We start from the raw sequence: 23,525 nt of genomic DNA, 5'->3' as shown, positions 1-23,525 counted from the left end.
TTGATCGCTTTCTCTGTGCCTAGCTCAGTGTTAGGTGTTGAAAACACAAATGTGACCAAGATGTATGTGCCTTTGGTCTCCAAGATTTTCCAGCATCGTAGGTAGGACAAAGCAGCTCTACTAGAGAAGAATCTCTATAGCTTTTGTTTTGTTGGTTTTTTTTGTTTTGTTTTGTTTGTTTGTTGGTTAATATAGCAGCTTTTTTTTTTAAATTTTGTTTTATTTTTTCAGTGTTCCAAGATTCATTGTTTATGTACCACACCCGGTGCTCCCTACAAGAGGTGCCCTACTTAATACCCACCACCAGGTTCACCCATCCCCCCCAAAACTCCCAATTGCTTCTCTACCAACCCTTAGTTTTATTGTTATTAATGTTTTTCAAATTGCCTCAGATCTTTTTTGAAATAACACAAATTTGCAGCAAATGAATAAAGAAAAAAAATGAATGCACATTGACCTCAAAGACAAGAATAGTTCTCTGAGAACTTAGAGAAGTAAAGAAGACTGAAAAACCACGAACATAGATTATTTAAAGATATGGCATGAGCAGACATGTGCACACACCTTCCCATCCCAGGCCTAGTTTGTATCCATGGTTTGTGTTTGTGCATGTATTAATCATATAATAGTGAACTTTAAAAAACAACTATATTGAAACATCAGACATATCTTTATATGCCTTTTATATGTTTTATGTATACATTTTATATATACACACATACAATTAAAACTATAAAGATACAATCCATTTCATGTATATACAATATATATAAACCCTTTTTTGGGTAACAGTGTACTTTCTGGATGTCAGATCATTATGTCCATCTTCTCTCTTGGTGTCAAACTTGCTTCCCAAACTTGGTGACATTGGTTGAATCTTGCCTTCATTCCTTCCTTATGGTCCAAATAATATCATCTTGGGCAATTCACTTGGCCTATTGGAACTTCAGTTCCCTCTGCTATAAAATGGAGATAAAATACCTTCCACTCTGGATTCTTGAGATGATAAACAAATGTATAGCATCAGGTACAATGCATTGCCCAGTGCAGGTACTCGGATTGTAGCTAGTTCTATTATCCTTCTATTCAGAGAGTATAATGGTGAATGTTAAGCTCTCCTGACTGTTATGATTGTCTGACCTTCCAGGCCATCGAAAACTTTGCTATGTCTTTGAAGACCACTGCTGAGATGCTCCAGATGTTTGGGGACTGCCTCGCCACAAAAGAGCTGCCCAGCAGTGTGCTGTCTGCTGAAGACCTCCTTATGTCCCACACAAGGCAGCGGGACAAGCTTCAGGTGAGTAGTCAGTGGCCTCTCATGGGCCAGCCTCTTGGAGAAAGCCAGGAGAAGAATTAGAAGTTAAGCTCCCATTTTCCCCCTTTACCAATGAATTGGCAGTGACTGATCATTTTAAACCCTCTAGATGGGTTTAAAGCCAGTGTGGGAATAAAGAAAAAACCTCTTGAGACTGTTTGGTGAATATAAGAGGATTGTAATTAAAACCTTTGAGAAGCTGCCACATAAAGGGAGACTCAGTCCACCTTTGTGCTTGTAGGAGAGGTGTTTGAACATTGTTTCAAGGACTGCACTCCTATGATCTGCTCACAGAACAAGATACAATGGTTAAAACTGTAGTGAGGGAAGGAGGGTAGGAGCTGGCTTTCAAGGCAGAAGCTTTCCTGAGGCTGTTGTGAAGTTTGGGGCAAACTAATAAGCTGATATGTTGCTTCACTTTCTCAGGGATATGTCTTTTTATTTGGAGAATAATTTGAGATATGGAAAGTGCTCTGAACTGGGTTTAAGGAGAGGCACCTATTAACTTCATAAAAGCACGTCAGAACGTGCTATGAATGGAGGCTGGCAGATTCTTTCAGATCATGCAGTAAAGCAAAGTCTTCCTGGGGCTTACAGGATGGGCGTCAGCTCTTTTCTGCCTCCAGAAGCACAAACGCACCATATCCATTATTTCATGGGAGACCAGAACTCCATAGGGCAGCAAACAGTATTTGAAGGTAGATACATCTTAGCATTACATGTATTCTTGCTTCCCGGAGTTTGGTAAGAGCTGACCTCTTTTATCTGTGGCCCTAGAGTTACCAAAATGCTTTGCTATGTGGTTGATTTGTTCATTTAAGCAACATTTATTGATGACCTACCCCTACATGCCAGGAAAACAAATGAAAAAAAAAATGTAAACTCAAAGAACACAGAGCTGAATTAGGGGAGTCTCCAGAGTCTAGAAGTTAAGGCAAATTAATTCTTCCATGTGCCAGGGAGCACTGTTAAATTCTCTTTTTAAGGAGCTTGATATCCAAAAGGAGTTTAAAATGTACTTTCTACATTACTCTGCATAGTTAAAAGATCTGGTTTGACACTGGGAAAACCTGAAAGCATCCTAGAAATTTTCCCGGGAAATATCTCTGACGAGCTTGAAAAATACACACAACTTAGCAAACCCATCTTGTTCCCATGTGTTTTTTACACTTGTTTTTACACGTGGATGGAGACTTAGAGCACATCTTCAGAACAGGTGCACGCAGGACTCCCAGACTTTTCTGCATATTGGATTTTTCTCCATGGAGAACTTCCATTTCCTGATGAAAGGTGACTTTAACAAGCTATAGGCCATCTCTTGGTTTACAAACAGTATGGCAGCATGCACCCGGCTGCCACTAAGACACTGTCTGCACAAGGGGGAAATTCACAGAAACTCCCATGGACTTCTATATATTTTCCTAGAAGCCAGTCCCTGAACTCCTGTAGCCTGAGTGCTGACAGTTAAATAATTAAATACCCCCAAATGATGAAGGGTATTTTCTTTTTGTGGGAACAAAAACCTGCTTAAACTCTTTGGGCCATGTGACAACTGGATAACCACGTGGCAAAGAAGGAAATTGGATGCTTATCTCACATCCCATATAAAAATAAACCAAAATTGGGGCGCCTGGGTGGCTCAGTGGGTTAAAGCCTCTGCCTTCGGCTCAGGTCATGATCCCAGGGTCCTGGGATCAAGCTCCACATCGGGCTCTCTGCTCGGCAGGAAGCCTGCTTCCTCCTCTCTCACTGCCTGACTCTCTGCCTACTTGTGATCTCTCTCTGTCAAATAAATAAATAAATAAATAAATAAATAGAAAAAGAAAAAAGAAGACTTAAAAAAAAAAACCCAAAATTGATCAAGGGACTTTAAATGTAAATCCTAAAACTTTTAGGAAAAAATACAGTTGTAAGTTTTCATGACCTTGCATCAGGCAATGGTTCCTTAGATATAATGTCAAAAGAACAAACACCTAGAGAAAATAAATAAACTGGACATCACCAAAATTAAGAACTTTTGTGCTTCAAAGGACACTATCAAGAAAGTGAAAAGACAACCTACAGAACTGGAGAAAATATCTACACATCATGTATCTGATAAGGGTCTAGTATCCAGTATATATAAACAACTCTTACAACTCAACCTTTGTAAAAAGACAAATAACCCAATTGAAAAATGGGCAAAGGATTCAAGCAGACATATCTTCACAGAAGATAAATATATATGGTTATTAAGCACATGAAAACATGTACAACATCATTAGTCATTAAGGAGATGCCAATCAAAACCACAGTGATATACCCATGAAAGTGGCTCTGATCAGAAAGACGGACAATAACAAGTTTGGTGAGGATGTGAGGAAACTGGAACCCTCATTTACTGTCTGGTAGGGCCTCAAAAAGTTGAACATAGAGTTACCATATGACCCAGAAATTCTACTTCTATGTATATGCACAAGAGATCTGAAATCATATGCTTTGTATAAAAAGTTACCCATTTAATGTTTGTAGCAGCATTATGCATAACATCCAAAAAGTGAAACAACCCACATTTCCACCAGCTGATGAATGGATAAATGTGGTATATCTATACAATGGAATGTTACTCAGCCATAGGAAGTACTGACTGATACATGCTGTAATATGTATGAACTTTGAAATAATTATGCAGAGTGAAAGAAACAGACTCAAAAAGCCACATATTGTGTGATTCCACTCACACGGAGTGTGCAGGTGGGTAAATCTGAAGAGTAACTAGGTAGATGCGTGGTTGCCAGGGGCTGGGAAGAGGGAGAAATGGAGAATGATGGATAATAGGTATGGGGTTTCTTTTTGATGGTGATAAAATTATCCTGAAATCGTATGGATTAAAAAGGTGAATTTTATGGTACTATATGAAGTATATCTCAATTTTTTAAAAAAGAAAAAGACCTTTGGGCCTAACACAACAATAAAATAACCATGAAGCCTATAGAGATATGCTTTTCTTACTGTTTATGATGGTCCTGCCGACCTTCTTTCTTAGCAAAACAGTTCTTCCCATTATCTACCTCTGAGCTGGTTTTGGGAGCAGTTTGCAGAAGCAGGTGCAGTCTCCCTCTCTCATCTCAAAGGAGGGGTTTCTCACCTCTTTGCCACTCTTACTTAGGCCAGAAACTCCAGAGTCTTGGTCTTTGGCTCTCAGATGCTTAAGTCAACTGAGACACTTTACCATGTATTCATTTAAATAGGGTAAGCCTTTCATATTTTGTTGTTATTGAAATAAGAAATCTAACAGAGCTAAAGGCCTTTCTCTCATTTTGATTATGTGATAAAATACTCTTTTACAAATATGAATACTAGGGCACCTGGGTAGCTCAGTCAGCTGAGCGTCTGTCTGCCTTTGGCTCAGGTCATGATCCCAGGGTTCTGGATTGAGCCCCACATTGGACTCCCTCCTCTGCGAGAAGCCTACTTCTCCCTCTCCCACTTCCCCTGCTTGTGTTCTCTCTCTCTCTGTGTCTATCTCTGTCAAATAAATGAATAAAATCTTTAAAAAAACAAAAACAAAAAAATGTATCAATACTGTTTAGTATTCAGTATTTGTTCCACTCAGGATTTATTCAATTTTGTATTCAGAGATGACAGTTCTATTGGTATTTCCAGGGTTACAAATAATCAGGAAGATAATCAGAATTATAAGTGACTTTTTGTAGGCCATAGAAATAATTTTATAGTCTTACGAGTTTTCAGAGACCCTTTTGTTAGAACTCTACTTATGGGAAATATAAGTTAGGAAAGGATAGACACAGGGGTCTTGATTTTGTACAGGGAGACAAACTTGGTATACTTAGGAATGCTTTCAGTGTTGACACCTTAACAAATTAGCTTTTTGCATTAATTTTATACCACAAGAAGGTTTCTCTCAGTAGCTGCTGAGGAAAGGGGTGTTTCATTTCTTTTAGGTATTTCTTTTTTCTCAGTTATGAAGACTTGAGTTTTAAAGGCTAGATTCTAGAATTCATTAGTCAGCATTATACACAGAAGCACACAGAGCTAACTTATAGTCACAGAAATGGAGTTAAGTAATAAAAGTGAAGTGAGGAGTCTAAAACATTAGTCATTCATATAATCTCTGGGTTCTGATTCATCCTTTAACTTCCCACCCCACCTCCACCCCTAGACCATGACACAGGTGAACACAGCACCTGGCATGGATAGTTGTGCTTTATAAATGTATTTTCAGTAAATGAACGAATGAATGTATAGATTCATGCCTACCATTGTCATAGGAAAGAATTCCCCGCAGAAAATTTAAATTCTTTTGAGCCTGAAGCAGTCTGCTTTCCCTATTAAATGGGTCTTCAGATCCTGTGGCTTATTTCTATTATAGTGGAACTGTAATGATGAGTACACACTGGGACAGCCATACCAGTTGTTAAATATTTATGTTCCTTGAGTGGCCAACTTTTAAAAAAGATTTTATTTATTTATTAGAGAGTGAGAGAAAGAGCATGAGAAGGAGAGGGTCAGAGGGAGAAGCAGACTCCCTGCTGAGCTGGGAGCCCGATGTGGGACTCAATGATGGGATTCTGGGATCATGACCTGAGCTGAAGGCAGTCGCCCAACCAACTGAGAGCAACCCAGGTGCCCCACTGTGTGTTTGACTTTACTTCCCTGGCCCATTTCCTAGGACCCATGAGACCTCCTTGGGATTCTGGCCACTAAAGGGTTTAACACGTGGACTGCAGTTGGCCTCAGGACTGCTTGGGCATTGCATCTGACATCTGTGCTGATTGGTCAGTGCCTGCTCTAAACAGTTCTTAAATATTCTGAATTGTTACTATAGTGGACAAGGGCAAACTCCAGTTTAGGCCTTGGTAACTTATCTTTTCACTTTCCAATACCATAGTTCCTCAGTCTTTCCCCATGTATCTATGGCAGATTTTTTTATAACCCCGCCGAACCTGACCACGTATGGCCTAGTCCCAAAGCAATAACCAGTCATTATTTTTCCTTGTGTTTTTTGATAGTGCAAAGGGACACACAGTGAATGACACCACTTACTCAAACCCACCCTCCCTCTCTCACACATTTCCTCACACTCTGCAGTTCTTTGGGTATATCTCTCTTCCCCTTCTAAAGGTCTTCTACTGCCCTACAATACTTTCCTGCTATTCTGGCTCTTCTACTCTTCCTCTCCACTCTACACACAGACACTGTATATATAAAATCTGGTAATGGAAACGCCAGAGTCCTGTGGGAATGTTGGAAATCTCAAGGACATCTAATAAACTGAGTTGAGAAAAGCCAAGACCCTTTTAGAAGGTAGGAAGAGTGCAAGGTAAGAGTACTTGCTACTGACGGTTTCGCCCCTGTCCCCATCATATCCTATTTGTCCTTGTTCATCTGCAACCTAATTTCTTTTAGACTATTATTAATTTATCCAACCTACAAATATTTAATGAGCATTGGACAGATAAGAAGAAATGAGGGTTGATATCTGAGAGTGGAAAAGAAGGGATCTGTTCAGTTCCTAGGCAGGAGTACAAGCCAAGAGGCTGACTACGGGGCATTACCTAGAGCGGACAGAACCACAGGTGGTGTCCAAAGAACTTGGGCCAGATCAGAGAAGTCACATGTATCATCAACCAAATCCGGGGACAAGTTTGAGGCTGGATGTGGACAGCAGAAGCCTGCAAGGGGATGACTACTGGAGAGAGATGGGAGATAGGGAGCAAAGGTATGAGGGCGAGCAGGCCAGGAATTGTGTGTGAACAGGATGGAGAGACTTAAAACTCCTCCCACGGGGAATGAGCTCCATATGTGTGAAGGCTGGAGGTGGCCAGGCCTGGAGGGGAGATTCAGGGTTCGTGTGCATAGAGGATATTGTTTTATAACCATGGGCCTAAGCCTAATGCTTAGGACATACTAACCAGCATCCTGTGGGACCCACGGATCAAACCCCTAACTCCTCGGAGCAGAATTCCCTGTCTGGCTCCACCCCCATGGCTTGTTTTGTGGTTCACACTCAGAGCATTGAGAGATGACTGGTGCCATGTAATCAGAGGATTTGAGCCCATGGATTTGGCAGGAGATAACCTGACATCTTCTCCAGTTGCAAAGCCCCACATCCCATGTAAAAGAAGCAGAACAGAGTTGCCTTGAAGTATGACTCTTTACATGTCAAGCTGAAGTTGTGGACCATCTCCACCAAACTTCCATAACTGAACAAGGCCACACTTTGTGGGCAAATAGAAGGAGAGGCAGGTGTCAGCTGAGACCAGATGAAGTTTTTTTCCTGGTCAACTAGCAACTCTTACATTGTTAGTACAGGCCAGTTTCTAGCACTTATTATTCAGTATCTGTCATTATCTTGTTTCTGGTCACTGCCTTGGATTAGAACCCGATTTTATTTATTCATTAATAAATTTTAAATTATTAATGATTAAGTAATTAACATAAACAAGTAATTAAAATTATTGATTTATTGCTTTTGCTTTAAATATATAACAGCAGTTTGAGATATAAAATTTAACAGTTGTTACGTTGGAGGGGAAAAATGGATGGGCAGGGGACAAAAAACAACTTTTTCCAATATATACCCTTTTGTATATTTTGGATTTTGTATCATATGTATGTATATATATGTATTCCTGTGAAAAATAAGTTAATAATCATATGATCTAATAATACCACTTTTGGACATTTACCCAAAGAAGACAAAACACTAATATGAAAAGATATATGCACCCCTATGTTTATTGCAGCACTATTTACAATAGCCAAGTGATGGAATCAGCCCAAGTGTCCTTTGATAGATGAATAGATAAAGAAGATGTGGTGTATATATATGACGGTGGGGTCTAGAGGGTATCCTGCTAAGAGAAATAAGTCAGTCAGAGAAAGACAGATATCGTATGATTTCATTTATGTGTGGAATTTAAGAAACAAAACAAAGAAAAAAAGAGACAAGCCAAAAAATAGACTCTTAACTACCCAGAAGAGATGGTTACCTGAGGGGAGGTGGGTGAGGGGATGAGAGAAACAGGTGATGGGGATTTATCCTCATGATCACTGAGTAATATAGTAGAACCGTTGAGCCACTGGATTGTACACTTGAAACTAATATAACTATGTTAACTATACTGGAATTATAAAAAATAAATGAGTTAGTTAATTTTTGAAAGCTGCAGCTTGACTTCTTTAGCATTTAATTTCCTGTATGAAAGATACACCTAATCTACCATTCTCCTCACCACCAATCTACCAAGAATTTGCTTTTGTTCATTTCTTCTGAGACAAATTATATTTTCCTTTCTCTAGGATGAGCTGAAATTACTTGGAAAGCAAGGGACTACATTACTGTTATGTATTCAAGAACCAGCAACCAAAAGTCCAGCCAGCAAACTCAATCCCAGTGAACTAGAGAATGTAGCTACCATGGAACGGTGAGTGAGAGAGGGGGGATTATGTAGAACTCAATGATCTGAAACGACTGAGATCAATTGGCACAGCTACTCCTGGGTGTTGGCGGAGTCAAGAAAGAATAATATTTGTGACAACAAAGGCAAAAAGATGGTACTCTCCGACAGAGATGTTTTTAGGAGAATGCTATTCCCTCCTTTTGTGCTTTGCTCTCATCCCAGGATTTCAGGGGAGATGGTAGTACATATTTATCTTCATTTCTAAATAGGGGTTTGGTTGGGTGCTGTGCTTTACACACCTGTCATCTGAGTTAGAAAACAAAAGGCACAAAGGTAAGGTTACCTGGAGGCACATTTCAAAGCATAGCAGCTGCCTCCGAAGTGAAGTTTCTGGCTAGTTCTGAGGGTGTCCTAATTGAAAAATGGAAAAATTTTCCATTTCCAGCTGAACTGTGAGAGGTCATAGGTGACAGAGACTTGCATAAAAAGGAGATTCCCATAGTTCATAACACTGGCTAGAAACATAGGGGTTATCTACAGAAACCTATATGGACTCCTGTGGAAGAGAACACTAACCTCATGTTACTTTCTCTTTCTTGACAGGTTATTACTTCAGTTGGACGAGACAGAAAGAGCCTTTAATCAGTTTTGGTCAGAGCATCACTTGAAGCTTAACCAATGCCTACAGCTACAACACTTTGAGCGCAATTTTTATGAGGTTGTTACTTCCTTGTTGAACAGAGCTCCCTTTCATGGTTTGGTTACTTCTGGGTCTCCCTTCTCCCTTGAACTCTGGATATTGAGTGTCCCTCTTCTCCCTAATCCAGCCCCCTCCTTATATCCTTGCTTCCTCATTGATCATTCTCTTCTCCCTTTTTCAGTGGGGTAGCAATGTTCTAGAACCCCCATTTTTCTGTTGGCATACATGCTATTTCATGTCTGGTTTATCTTCCTTTTTGATTGATAGTCTGTGAATGTAGCTTTACTCTGTCATCTCTATGTGTCTCAGCACCATACTCCTCTCGACCCCTGCCCTGAGCTTAAGCTAAAAGCTTATAAGCTTAAAAAAAAAAAAAAAAGAAAAAGAAAAAGAAAAAAAAAAAAAGAATATGTAGATACACAAAAGTCTTGAATCCTTTTTGGATTTTCAAGTTTTCTTTGAGTATGTAGAACCTATACCTCCAGAGAGGGCCTCAGGGCTTATTTCTGGATGTTCTAATGTGTCTTACAGGTTAAGCTTGCCCTGGACAGCTTGTTGGCAGAGCAAGCAGAGTTTACAGACATTGGCAACAGTGTGATATGCGTGGAGCACCTTCTTAAGGAACACAAAAACCTGGAAGGAAAAGGCCAGGTTTGTTTTTTGCTGTTTTTACGGACTGGGAAGGAAGTCTCTGTGTACAGTGACAGATCATGTCCATTCATTATTGTTGGAAGGTGGCTGAAGGACACAGGAATGCCCAAATCCTGCCTTTTCAGTCCCCACTGCCACCCCAGGTGAGATGAGGGTTCCGGTTGACTTGTCTGCCCCCACAAAAGCAGCAGGAGGAAAGGTCACAAAAGACACGTTATCTACCAGCAGGATGTGTGGGTGGGAGCCAGTGGTAAGGAGGGGAAACGTGAAAAGGGGAAACCAGAAAAAATACCAGCTGGGTTTATAATAAGCAGAACAGTGCAGAGTGGGCAATGGGTCCACATTAGTTCTGCTGCTACACAGAATTGGAAAAGCTTTCTCCTTTCTCATACCCCAAGAGTTGTCAATATCAAACTTGTAAAAGAATATGTGTTGCACAATTCTCATACCAGTATTAGACAGTTTCCTGGATCTGCACACAAGTCAGCAGGTGGTAGTGATTCTATTTTAAGTCCTTATGAATTTGAATTATTATGAATTAAGAAAACCGAGTCCTCTCTTTCTAGAGAAGTTCCTTTTTGCTCTTCTCAAATTAGAGTCTCTATCTTTTTGTCTTTTGGGCACCCAGTCCTTGATGATTAAGCACTTCCTCTCTGAGCTTATCTAAATGCATTCTTCTCATATGGTAATTTTATAGTATCAGAGATTTACTTCTCCAAGTGTGATCCTCTGACCAGTGCATAGATGTCACCTGAGTGAGAACTTATTAGAAATATGGAATCTCAGGCTCCCTTTAGAATTAGAATCTGAATTTTAGTAAGATCCCCAGGTGATTGACATGTACATTATAGTTAACTGAGATACACCTTCTCCTCCCCAAAGGACAAGTAACAAATGTAAACCAGGTTCCCTCTGACCCTAGGAGGTATCAGTTATAGATTCTGACCTGGAGGTGCTTCTCCATGTGTGTGAACACATGAACCCACCTGTGCACCCAGACTCTCACTCAAGAATCCCATCCTCCTCTATGAGCACTCCCTCTATTACCAGTGATCATTCGACAACTAAACATTTTAGTACTGTAGGCTTGAGTAATCAGAAACATTTATCAAACAATGAAAAAAAAAAACAAATTTCATATATCTGGTGTCTCAGATTCTCTAAGACCCAATTTTTTGTAATTTCAGGTTTTTTTTTTTCAAGAGAATTCCTTATTAAGTGTAGATACTATGTATTTTCACTTGCATACATTCATATACTTTGGGGAAAAAAGCCTCATCAAGCCCAGTCCTTATATTTTGGGTTCAAAAAATACAGTCATGTCTTATATATGAATGAAAATAGCTACTGACCTGCCAGGAGGCTTTCATTCATCACCAGGTATTCCTTGTCCTAGGTTCTGTGAATGTGGTGGCAAACCAGACAGTCAAGACCCTGCTCTCATAGAGTTTATGTTCCACTGCAGAGAGAAATGAGTAAAAAGCAATCAAATAAGTATTAATATCAGACAGTGACAAATGGTATGAAGAAAATAACAGGATATAAGAGCGTGACTAGGGGTGTTACTTTTGCTCAGGTAGTCAGGAAAGGTCTCTCTGAGAAGGTGACCTTTGATCTGAGCTCTGGATAGCCATGCAAAGATTTAGGGGAATAGTGTACAAGGCAGAGAAGCCTCAAGCATAAAACATTGGAGGCAAGACCAAGGTTTGTGAGTTCAAGGAATGTGTCTGGAACATAGTGAGGCAGGGGGGTATAAGGTGGGAGTTATGGTGGTGAGGACTAGATTTTATTTTCAGTGGAATCTATTGGAGGGTATGGGTTGGGTTTTAAATAGTATGGCTGAGGGGCACCTGGGTGGCTCAGTCAGTTAAGTGTCCAACTCTTGGTTTTGGCTCAGATCATGATCTTAGGATCATGGGATCCAGCCCCATGTTGGGGTCTGCACTCAGCGCAAGGTCTGCTTGAGATTCTCTTCCTCTCCTTCTGCCCCTCTTCCCACTTACATATGTGTCCGATCTCTCTTTCTCTCAAATAAATGAATCAATCTTTAAAAAAATAATAAATAGTGTGGCTGATCTGAATCCACTTTCTCTCTTCTGCCCCTCTTCTTGGACTTGAGATCTTGGATACATTAAAGATTGCTGACCAGAGCTAGGGGAGAAGCCTGTGGTCATGGGACGTAGGTATGCTTTGTGCACCCATGATTGGTCTTTCAGGGGCAAAGTATCAGAACCAGGTAGACTGACTCACAGCACATGACCTGCAGAGCCCAGGTATATTAGTTCTACCTATTCTGTGCCTTGCTTACCCTGTTATTTTACTTATTTTCTAAAGGATGCAGTAGACCCACTTCTCTGCCTTTAGATGAACCAAACAAAACTATCCTATCATAACCAGGACCTTTGTAACATGTCTTCCCTCAGATGTCTAAAAGGCAGCATTTCCTCAGGTAATTTTAAAGGCTTGGCTAATCTTTCCATTTGTCCTACCTATAAAGTGTTAAAGGAACAAGGTGATAACTGTCTAGAGTCCACCGAAATCTGCTTGGGTTTGTCCTTCACTCAGCACTCAGGGGTCAGCTTCCCCCCCCCCACCCACCCCGAGCAGAGCCACTCACTGATATCTAGATTGTTGCCAACTTCCTTATTCTGTACAATGATGTCATCCTCATGGGTAACCTCTGAGCCAACTCACTAACCAGACATCTGCTGCATGCTAATTGAGCCTGTTCTTTTATCTTTTTCTGGTTTGATGGTTCAGCAATCTTTTTTTTTTTTTTAAGAGAGGGAGAGAGAATCTCAAGCAGGCTCCATGCCTAGTGTGGACCCCACCTTGGGCTTGATCCCACAACCCCACAATCACGACCTGAAATGTAGAAGTTGGACGCTCAACCCACTGAGCCCCCAAGTGCCCCTGATTTAAATCTTTTGAATGTTCATTTCTAACTCTGAGAAACAATGGTGATTTTAGTCCCCACTCTTATTCCGTTTAAGGCAAAGTTTGCTGTGGGGTTTTGGCTATAAGGCAGTCCGGGGACCTTGGTGATGGGTCAGGAGAGAGTTGACAAGGACCAGGCAGGGGAATCAACATGATTTTAGTCTTGACCTCTCCCCAGAAGGCCAGGGGCCAGCAGTTACAGTACATGTCTAGGAAGGCTTAGAACCCTGATCATTAAATTCCTAAGGATGTAATAATCTAGCTGGAGGGGCATGACTTTTTTTTTTAATGGAAATTTTCAGACACACATTAAGGCAGATCAGCTAGTACAATGAACTCCCATGTGTATGCTCTGTTTCCACAACCTTGAGCTCTCTGCCTTTCTTGTTTCATCTGACCACACATGTACATTTAATTCCTGTGCCATTATCTGTGAGTTCATTCTGGGTTCCCTGACATAGAACATCACCCTTTCTCATCATTTTCTTTCACAGTAGACACTTTTCTCTTTCATCTGTCTTAACAGTAGATTCTGGGGAAAAAAACTGTTATTACACTAATGATCTCTGAATTACGTGTTACAACTTGACTATCCAGCCTTCTGGAATTTTCAGCACCTGAAAGATGCCAGCCCGGCTTGAGATCAGAGCACCAGATTTCAGCCATTGCTTTCTCATTATTTCTCTTTGACTTTGGTGATTTTGTCACCTGATTTTCTTTAGTAGCAGCTACATAGGCTAAGAAAGAAGCTATGAATTGGAGGTTTTACAGTAAAGTTCTTTGCAGGTGCCTGAAGGATGTCATGACTATACATGACTATACAGCCATCGTTTATAGCACATGCAAGGAGGCCAAGGGGGCTGGAAGGTGGCAAGACATGGGCTTTGGAGGCAGTCAGAACTGGATTCAAATCTCTGCTCTACAGACTACAAGCTGTGTGCCCTTAGTCAAGTCTCTTAGCCTTTCTGAACACATCCCTTCATCTGTAAAACTGAGAATAACCATTCCCTACTCCGTGGGAAGATGAATGAGGTCAAGGCTTCATCAGGACTGGAGCGTAGTAGGTGGTCAGAAGCTGGAAGCTCTTATCAGTCCCCATTCATTTCAGCTGAGTGCTCTTCCAGCCGTCCGGTGTGGCTCCTGAGTTACTGCTCATCTCTCCTCCAACATCTCAGGGCTTTAAGAACAGTTCTGAAGGGTGAGATGCTGCATGCCAAGCCAAGGGCAGGCTGTCATCACCACAAATTACTTGGGAAATAATCTGTGGGGAAGTTCCCTGGGCCCAGAAGACTTGTGCTGTTCTTAGTAAATTCACAAGCTGGACTTTAAAAAAAAAAATTCATCAGACTTCCTTGCCAAGTTTTCATGCTTAGGCTTAGGTTTAAGCTTAGGCGGAACAAATGCTGGCGTTTTTCTCGGGTTGGTCAGAACCAGATTCTGGAGCCAAGCTGCCTGACTTTGAAGCCTGGCTCTTCTCTTTCCTACCTGGGTCACTTTGGGCCGTTTTTGCCTCTACTTCTCTTTTGTTAAACGGGGCCTATGTCGAAGGGTTTCTTGCAGAGAGTGAAAGAAACAGTCAGTTTAAGCATTCACAATGGTGCCTGGCATACAGAAAGCTCTCAGTGAATCTTAGCTGCTGTCATTAGCATCACAGAGGTAGTGGGGCGAATTCTGTGCTATGGAACATTCCATAGGTTCAACCTGCAAGTGGCCGAGCAGTTCTAGTAACAGCATCTCATCCATTCTTCATTCATTTTGCAATATTTGTTCATCTCCTACTATGCCAAGTCCTGTTCTATGTTATGAGAACACAGCAGTGAGGAAAAGAGTTAAAAATTACTGCCTAAGGAATTAGCATTCTGGCCTTTTCTCAGGGATGGCAACCAGTGCATCTGGCCTTTGCTGGGCAAAGTACCAGGACTCAAGTACTCAAGTACCCTGAGTTTTTAATCCCTGAGTTCTTTTAAAATAGCCACTGCTTGACCTGTGTCACTTTATTCCTATATCATTACTCACTTTTGTTTTGCACAACAATCATTTATTCTCAAGTAGCTGATTTGTATCATGGATGTCTTAAGTTGAATAACAGCTGGTGCGTGCTCACAAGGGTCCACAGCGTAGTGCGAGTGATAGATCAGTGATCACAGCAGAAGTACCTGCTCTGATCAAGAAAGGGTACAGAGTGGTAGGGGAGCACAGAGGAGGGGCATCAAAATGAACTGGTGCAGTTGAGAGAGGGATGTCCTTGTATTTCTGTAAGAAGTTAAACCAGGGCAGTGTGTCTGACTGGGACACTTACCATGCTCAGCAAGGGTGCACGTGGCCTCTCAGCGCCTGGAGCCCTTTGGAAACACAGGAGTCATCTGCGTTCACTCACAGGGCAATGTTGTTTCACACAATTCCAGCCAAGTATGTTACTGCGTCTTCTAGTTCCCTGGTTAACTCATTTTATTGATCAAATAAATATTTATGAGATACTTCTAAGTGTTTTCATGGAGCTTGTTTATCGGTAGGAGTGAGAGGAGGAGGAAGAGTGGGTGGAGGTTTACTAAGTGAAAGTGAAAATAAAATCTTAGAAAAAAAGAAGGGTGCCTGGGTGGCTCAGTTGGTTAAGCCACCATTCTCCTCAGGTCATGATCCTGGAGTCCCAGGATCGAGTCCTACATCAGGCTCCCAGCTCCGAGGGGAGTCTACTTCTCTCTCTGACCTTCTCCCCTCTTGTGCTCTCTCTCTCATTCTTTCTCTCTCAAATGAATAAAATCTTAAAAAAAAAAAAAGTAAACAAGATAAGTTTAGGTAGAGGTAAGTGCTGTTTAAAAAAAAAAAATGAAACAAGGAAGAGATTGGGCCTGGGTGGGTGCGTTGCTGGGAGTGACTTAGACGTAGTAGTCAGGGATAGCCTTGTGAAGAGGCGAGCCAAGAATTTACCTGAAGGACCTTGGGCAAAGCATCCCAGGGAGGTGCCCTGATGCAGGAGCTAGTTTGGTTGGCATCCTTGTACCTCCTACCTGGATTAGTGCAGTAGCCACCAGCTGCTTTGCCTCTTTGTCTTTCTCAACATTATAGCAGGAGCAATTCTTTGAAAAATATGAATGAGACCCACTCCTCAGAGCCCTCCAGGGCTTCCCACAACACACGGAATAAAAGCTAAAGTGCTCAGAATGGCACTGGGGCATTCCCCATCCAGTCTCCCTCTTTCTCCTGATTATGTCTTCTCCTTTCCTGCTTTCATCCTCTGTTCCAGCCACAGTGGCCACCTCCTGCTACCTGAACATGGCAAACACGCCCCTACCTCTCAGCCAAGTACTACGTGCTTTGTCTGTCACTTTAGGCCTTGGCTCCTTTGTCAGGGGTTCCCAGGCCCACACTTAGGTTTGAAGATTTGCTAGGGGGCCTCATAGGTCAGCATGTAATTATACTCACATGGTTATGATTTATTACAGTGAAAAGATACCAAGCAAAATCAGCACGGGAAAATGCATGGGGCAAAGTCTGTTGGGAAGCAGGTACAAGATTCCAAGATTTGTCTCCCAGTGGAGTCCTATAGGATCCTGATGCCCCTGGATTCCAAACCTCCCAAAGGGTTATGACACCATGGTGAAGTGTTGTCTATCAGGAAAGCTCAGTCCCCAGTTTTTACTGGGGACTGGTCATGTAGGTATCTTCTACCTGCCATGTACCAGAATTCCATATTCCCAGAAAGAAAGTAGGGATTTAGTGTAAACCATATTGTTTGCACAAACAATTAAGGCATGGTGAGCCATTCTTATCAGGGGATGATAGGTACCCTCTTGACATTCCTAGAGGGCACCCAAAGGGCTAACCTTGCAAATAGGCCTTTCAAAGACAGCAGCAGTCTCACGCCTGTTAACATTTCTGCATTGCTTGGATGGCTCTTTTCTTTTCTTTTAATAAATATTCAATTTATTGAAGTAACAGTAAAGTCTAGTTTTTCCTTAAGCTTTCAAGTTCAACTACAAATCTTTTTTTTTTCTTTTTTCCATTTTCTAAAAAATTTAAATTCAATTAATTAACATATAATGTATTATTTGTTTCGGGGGTACAGGTATGTAATTCATCAGTCTTATATAACACCCAGTGCTCATTACAACACATAACCTCCCCAGTGGACATTGTGGACGGCACTCTATCAGTAAGCCCTTCTCTCACCCATCCTACTTAAAACAGCAACTCCTCCACCAGCACTCCCTACCCTCCTTTCCATGTCTGGCTTTTCTCCACAACATGCATCACTAACTAGGATATTATATAATCTACATATCTAATTATTCATTGCCCATGTCTCCTTGCTGCTTCCTGACGGCACACAGGAGAAGAATGAGGCACAAACAAGTCAGCTGCAAGAGAAAGGGAGCCCGGGTCGGCAGTAGAAAAGACTGTCACCCCAAACAACTCCTCAGTCTCATATTTTTGGAAAGCAGGTTACAACCAGCAAAGAAGCTGGAGTTGGTTATACATTGACCATGAGTCTTGTAGATAAGAAGAAAGGCAAAATATATCTGGTCGAGCAGTGTAAAGTTTATAATTGAGCAAGCACTTTCAGAGGCCGCATCTAATTAGCCACAGGTGGTCTCTAGAGTAGGGGAGATGACAGAAAAAGCCACTGGAATGCCCTGAAGCAGCTGGGCGTTCTCTGCTGCTTGGCTGCGAGGACGTTTACCGTCCTCTCCCCCAGAGGCCTGTTGCCAGAAGGCTACAGCTAAGCGTGCTTGGTGGCTGGTGTAATTTCTCATGGGTTACATTTTAAGCAGTATGTTGTTCTAAGGCATGGTTACATCTTCTATTAACATGTAAGCTCCATGAGGGCAGGTATTTTGCTTCCTTGATTACTACCAGGCCCCTAGCAACTAGAGCGGTGTTTAGCACATGGACGGTCCTCAGTAGTATGTGATGAATGAATTAAAAATAGATAAACGTGGGGGCACCTGGGTGGCTTAGTTGGTTAAATGTCCAACACTTGACTTCAGCTCAGGTCATGATCTCAGGGTTGTGAGATTGAACCCCACATTAGGCTCTGTCCTGGGCATGGAGCCTGCTTAGGATTCTCTCTCCCTCTCTTAAAAACAAAACAAAACAAAACAAAACAGTAAAACGTGGCACATGGGATTAGAACAAAGTAAGCCATGCAGAGAGGGGTAGGAGGTATGGTTGCTGGGAGGCTGAAGTCAGAGAAGACTGGGATCCTAGTCCTGTGAGTTGCAGGAAGGGGTTTAGATAAACATATTTCTTAAGTCTCAGGATTCCCCACAGAGTTGTCCAAACCAGATCTTTACTAGCTTCCCAAATTCAGCTGAGTCCTCTCTCCCCTCAGGGCCCCATGTCTGATCCTTTTACTTTTCCATTTAATTTACAGGGGAATTCAGAGTCTCCAGTTCTGGTCGGTATAACCTGTCATGCTCTTCTGCCAAAAAGTTATCACAGTTGTAATACCTGAATTACTGGTATTATTTATTTAGTAATCTAAGTTCTCCATTACATTGAAAATCATAGCTTGTTAATGCTATATCCTCAGTGCCTGGATGAGAATTCAACAGAAATTTGAATGATTGGCTTGCTTTTCAGAATGTAGTTGACCCTGGACTAGGCTAGACTTCTGGAGACCTTGAACTGCGACAGAGCTTCCCCAGGTTCCGGAGCCAAGACTCTCAGCCTAAGACCTGACATCTGCTAGGCTTCCTCCGGGTTTGGAGCACATGGTAAATATCACCCTCACCATGACCTGGCTTCTGATGCTTGGCTGTGGATTCTCACTTCACAGGATACCTTGGAAAAGGCCCAGCTGCTTTCAATAATTGGGGACCAGCTCATCCAAAGCCACCACTATGCAGTGGATTCCATCAGACCCAGATGTGTAGAGCTCAGGCACCTCTGTGATGACTTCATCAATGAAAATAAGAAAAAATATGACATTTTAGAAAAGTCCTTGGAGTTGCATAGACAGCTGGACAAGGTGAGCACAGCAAAGCCATGACCATGATGTTTGCTAAATTTTCTGTGCAAGAGTCTTAATCATACTCATCCTCCCTACCCTACAGAATTACTGAGAGGGTAATTACTTCATGTTAAATAGTCTCAAGAGGCATTAAAGACTGTGCAGATTCTAGGTCATAGAAGTATTAGAAGTCAGAAGTGCCCTCACCATCCCACCATATCCCATTAGAATGAACAAATGTTCATTCTCCTCTATGTGGACCTAGACTTAGAGTTTTGGCCTGGCCCCATGATTCCCTTTAGGCAGAGAACCAAGCACACTATATTTACAAAGTGCTTCTCCTTATATATAGGCATCAAATCAATCCATTTGGAAAAGCTTAAGTAATAATGACCATTATACACTCCTGCCATTTATTGAGCACCTACTATGTTCCTGCCAGAAACATAATTATGTCATCTATTCAATCCTCAAGACAACCTATGAGAAGAGTATGAATGGCATTATTTGGTAGAGGCAGAAACTGATAGCTTGGTTAAATCAGTGGCTCACCGCATTTAATACATGAGAACCAGTTTGCTAGAATTGCAGATTCTCTAATGTGCCATTCTGGAGACTCAGATTCAGTAGTCTAGGATGATGCCCAGGAATCGGTATTTTCATCAAATTTCCAGGTGTTTCTGGTGCAGGTGGTACAGGGATGGCACGAGAGACTGTGGGATACGTGGTCGCCCATGACCACACCTGGGGTAAAAATAGGGCGTGCAGATTTGAAGTCAGGACTGCTGTATTCCAAACCCCAGGCTCTCTAGACTAGACAGCAGCACTCTGTGCAGAGGGCTCACACAGAAGGGGCATAGCCCCTGGTGCCCTTCAGTGGTGATCTCTGGGGCAGTTGCCTGGTCAGCAGGGGCAGTGGCTTCTGGAGCCTTCCCTGTCAGCTGTTTGTAGGCAGCACGTAACCCATGGCCATGAGTCAGCATGCTCCGTTCCCATAGCTGTTTCTCTGTGACGGCTGGAGGCACACACCCAGGCTATTTCTGTCATCCTGATGCCAAAGGGATTGTAATGTCAATGAAATACAACTGGTCCAGAAACAAGTGCCTCAGAAGGGCCTGGCCCACAACCTGCTCCGTGTGCTGAACTCCGCAGGATCAGTTGCTGTTTTCCTCACTCCATTTCCACTCCAGAGATAATAGCCTAGTGCTAATATATATGTTTGGGTGTGTGTGTGTGTATGTGTCTGGGAGAGGAGGTATCCACTGTGACTGCAGAAGAACACAATTTAATGTTTTCTACAGATCTAGGCATGTTGTTTCAAGAGAAATATATAAAAGCATACATATGTCATGCATATAGAGCATATATCTAAAATCATTGAGTGTATATATCCAAACATGATTAAATTGTTTTGAAAATCCAAAAATGTACAAAGGAGGACGGAAGAAGTTACTAGGAATACCTACATGTGCCATTTCCTGCCTCATCACCACATAGGGATAATCATTAATTTTTAAATACCTTTACTATGCTTTGTTATTCTAAAAGTAGTCCACATTCAGTGTAAGTAATTTAAAGGAAAAAATAAAGACAGATAGAAGTTGCCTATAATTTTCCCACTTAAAGCTAACTACTTTGGAGTGCTCCCTTTTGCTCTTTCCTCCCTGTATAATTATTTTTGTGTGGCTCTTCAGGTCACATGATAAATGGAAATGCAGACATACTTGCACTGGCAGCTTCTTTCCACATACATATTCAGGCAGCACAAGGACCCCTGTCTTTCTGTTTGAGTCTTTTAAAAATTGAATTTTTAGAATTCGTCACCTATCTGATTTCATCCCAGCAATCTGGAAAGTTTGAGTATTGCTGTCCTGAGTTACAAAGCTTTGCAGACTTTGATGCTTCCCTGGGACAGACAAATGCCAGTAAACGCAAATGTGAGCAGCGGAAGGTAGTGTTTTTGTTAAGAGGGACATTTCCTCCCCTGGGAAGACATGTAGGGGCCAGGTCTAATGCCTCATTGGTCATCCTATGCCCTTATAACCAGTTAGGATGCAAGATGAGTAGCTTAGAAGGCAAACCCGATAAGTCATTGGTTGCATTCCTAATGGTTAGACCAAATTTAGGAATACCTAACTCTTTTCTTTTGGTGATGTAGCAATTACTATCCGTAGAAAAGAGGAGAATGTTTATACAAGTCTTTTTACTGACTGAATGACTCTCCCGAGAAATGGACAGATGTAAAATTAGTTTGGGTTTGTCCACCTTACAGCTGTGTTAACGGTGGTTAGACCTATGAACTTTATGCTGTCCCACAACAATTTTCCATTGTCTCAGGATCCTTCTGTACCACAGACAAGCTCAGGTGTTCTGAGCTGTGGGCAGGCTGACTGCATGGGGCACTGTGTTTCTTTTGAAAGGTCAGCCAGTGGTGTGAAGCAGGAATCTACCTTTTGGCTTCCCAAGCTGTAGACAAGTGCCAATCACGAGAGGGGGTTGATGTTGCCTTGAACGACATTGAAGCATTCCTGAGTACAGCGAAGGAGTACCAGTTGCTCAGCCACATGGAGTTTTACAACCAGTTTGAGCTGATACTCACCGTTGACGTCAAGGTAATGTGTCTGGGTTATTTTAATCTTGTGGTTAGAAAGGAAGCACTGGGGGGCCTTTTGCCTGTTGCTTAAGAAAGTCTGGTTCATCGTCATTAGCCATCAGGGAAATTCAGATCAAAACCACATTGAGATACCACCTTACACCAGTTAGAATGGCCAAAATCAACAAGACAAGAAACAACAAATTTTGGAGAGGATGTGGAGAAAGAGGAGCTGTCTTACACTGTTGGTGGAAATGTTAGTTGGTGTATCCACTTTGGAAAACAGTGTGGAGATTCCTCAAAAAATTAAAAATAGAGCTACCTTGTGACCTGGCAATTGCACTCCTGGGTATTTACCCCAAAGATACAGATGTAGTGATCCGAAGGGGCATATGTACCCCAATGTTCATAGCAGCAATGTCCACAATAGCTAAACTGTGGAAAGAGTCGAGATGCCCTTTAACAGAGGAATGGATAAGGAAGATGTGGTCCGTATATACAATGGAATATTATGCCTCCATCAGAAAGGATGAATGCCCAACTTTTGCATTAACATGGATGGATTGGAGGAGAGTATGGTGAGTGAAATAAGTCAAGCAGAGAAAATCATTTATCATATGGTTTCATTTACTTGTGGAACATAAGGAATAATATGGAAGACATTAGGAGAAGGAAAGGGAAAGTAAAGGGGGGGAAGTCGGAGGGGGAGATAAATCATGAGAGACTGTGGACTCTGAGAAACAAACTAAGGGTTTTAGAGGGGAGAGGGTGGAGGATGGGTGAGCCCAGTGATGGGTATTAAGGAGGGCATGTATTGCATGGAGCACTGAGTGTTATATGTAAATGATGAATCTTGGAACACTACATCAAAAACTAATGATGTATTGTACGGTGACTAACATAATATAATAAAATTAAAGAAAAAAATAAAAGTCCAGGTAGGATGTACTGAGCAGGCTTAACAGTTCCTGAATCTCAGGTAGCATCCTAGACTCTGTGCTTCATGGAAATGTGACCCTTCATGGTCTGACCCAAATACCATCTTCAGTCATTCATTTCTCTCCAGATACTCATGAGCATCTCTGATGTATCATGCACTGTGCTGAGGACATAGCAATGAGAAGAAATAGACATGGTTCCGTCCCTGATGGAACTTAGTGGGAGAGGCTGACATTAATAAAATGTCAAACACAGGGCACCTGGGTGGCTCAGTCGGTTAAGTGGCTGACTTCAGCTCAGATCATGATCCCAGGGTCCTGGGATCGAGCCCCACATCAGGCTCCCTGCTCATCAGAGAGCCTGCTTTTCCCTCTCCCTGCTGCTCTGCCTACTTGTGCTCTCTTTCTGTCAAATAAAAAAGAATCTTTAAAGACAAAAACAAAACCACTCAGTTTTAAAATAAATAAATGTCAAACACAAAACACAAGAATGTGTTACAAGCTGAGATAAGTGCTCTGGAGGAGAGATTTAGGATCCTGCTGGACATGTGATAAAAGAACTTGACCTTGACTGGGGATCCCTAGAGCCAAGGCCTGGAGACTGAGTAGAGATAATGGGGGAGCCTTTCCAGACCAGAAGTAACAGCATGTACAGAGGACACAGGGCTGGAGGTAAACTGGCACAAATGCAGAACCCAAAGGCCAGGGTGGCTGGAGTACAAGAGCAAAGGAAGGGTGTTTGGGGGTGAGGCAAGAGAGGGGCAGATGAGGCAAGGCTTTGTGGGCCATATTAAGTTCATATTAAGCCACTAAAGGGTTTAAGCAGGTGAAAACTTGATTGGGTTTGCATTTTAAGACAAGCTCTCTTTTATGAAGTCAGCAGAGTTATGGAGAGCACACCTTCCTCTGAGATTCACATCACCTTGTATGTATCTCTCCCATAGGGTCGTATTTATTTCTTTTGAGTCACCGATCTCTTTTTAGTCACAGAATCTGATTCACATACTTTCAGGGTTCTATGTACTCAAGGGT

The 23,525-nt window shown here is 41.9% G+C and overlaps 1 protein-coding gene across 3 annotated transcripts in view; it reads left to right on the top strand.

Annotated features, from left to right (window-relative positions):
• The window catches only part of MCF2L2 (MCF.2 cell line derived transforming sequence-like 2), a 242,334-nt gene that overhangs the window by 100,001 nt on the left and 118,808 nt on the right, over positions 1 to 23,525 (top strand). For all 3 annotated transcript variants that reach the window (XM_032875453.1, XM_032875452.1, XM_032875451.1), the window contains exons 7-12: positions 1,148 to 1,297; positions 8,621 to 8,745; positions 9,325 to 9,439; positions 9,953 to 10,072; positions 18,789 to 18,980; positions 21,383 to 21,574. In XM_032875453.1, the coding sequence (XP_032731344.1) occupies positions 1,148 to 1,297; positions 8,621 to 8,745; positions 9,325 to 9,439; positions 9,953 to 10,072; positions 18,789 to 18,980; positions 21,383 to 21,574 (894 nt within the window). The remainder of the gene's footprint in view (positions 1 to 1,147; positions 1,298 to 8,620; positions 8,746 to 9,324; positions 9,440 to 9,952; positions 10,073 to 18,788; positions 18,981 to 21,382; positions 21,575 to 23,525) is intronic.

The sequence above is a fragment of the Lontra canadensis genome, unplaced genomic scaffold (genome assembly GCF_010015895.1).
Source record: "Lontra canadensis isolate GAN:19392208 unplaced genomic scaffold, GSC_riverotter_1.0 scaffold56, whole genome shotgun sequence".
NCBI classification, from domain to species: Eukaryota; Metazoa; Chordata; class Mammalia; order Carnivora; family Mustelidae; genus Lontra; species Lontra canadensis.
This window is presented reverse-complemented; position numbering and strand designations above follow the sequence as displayed.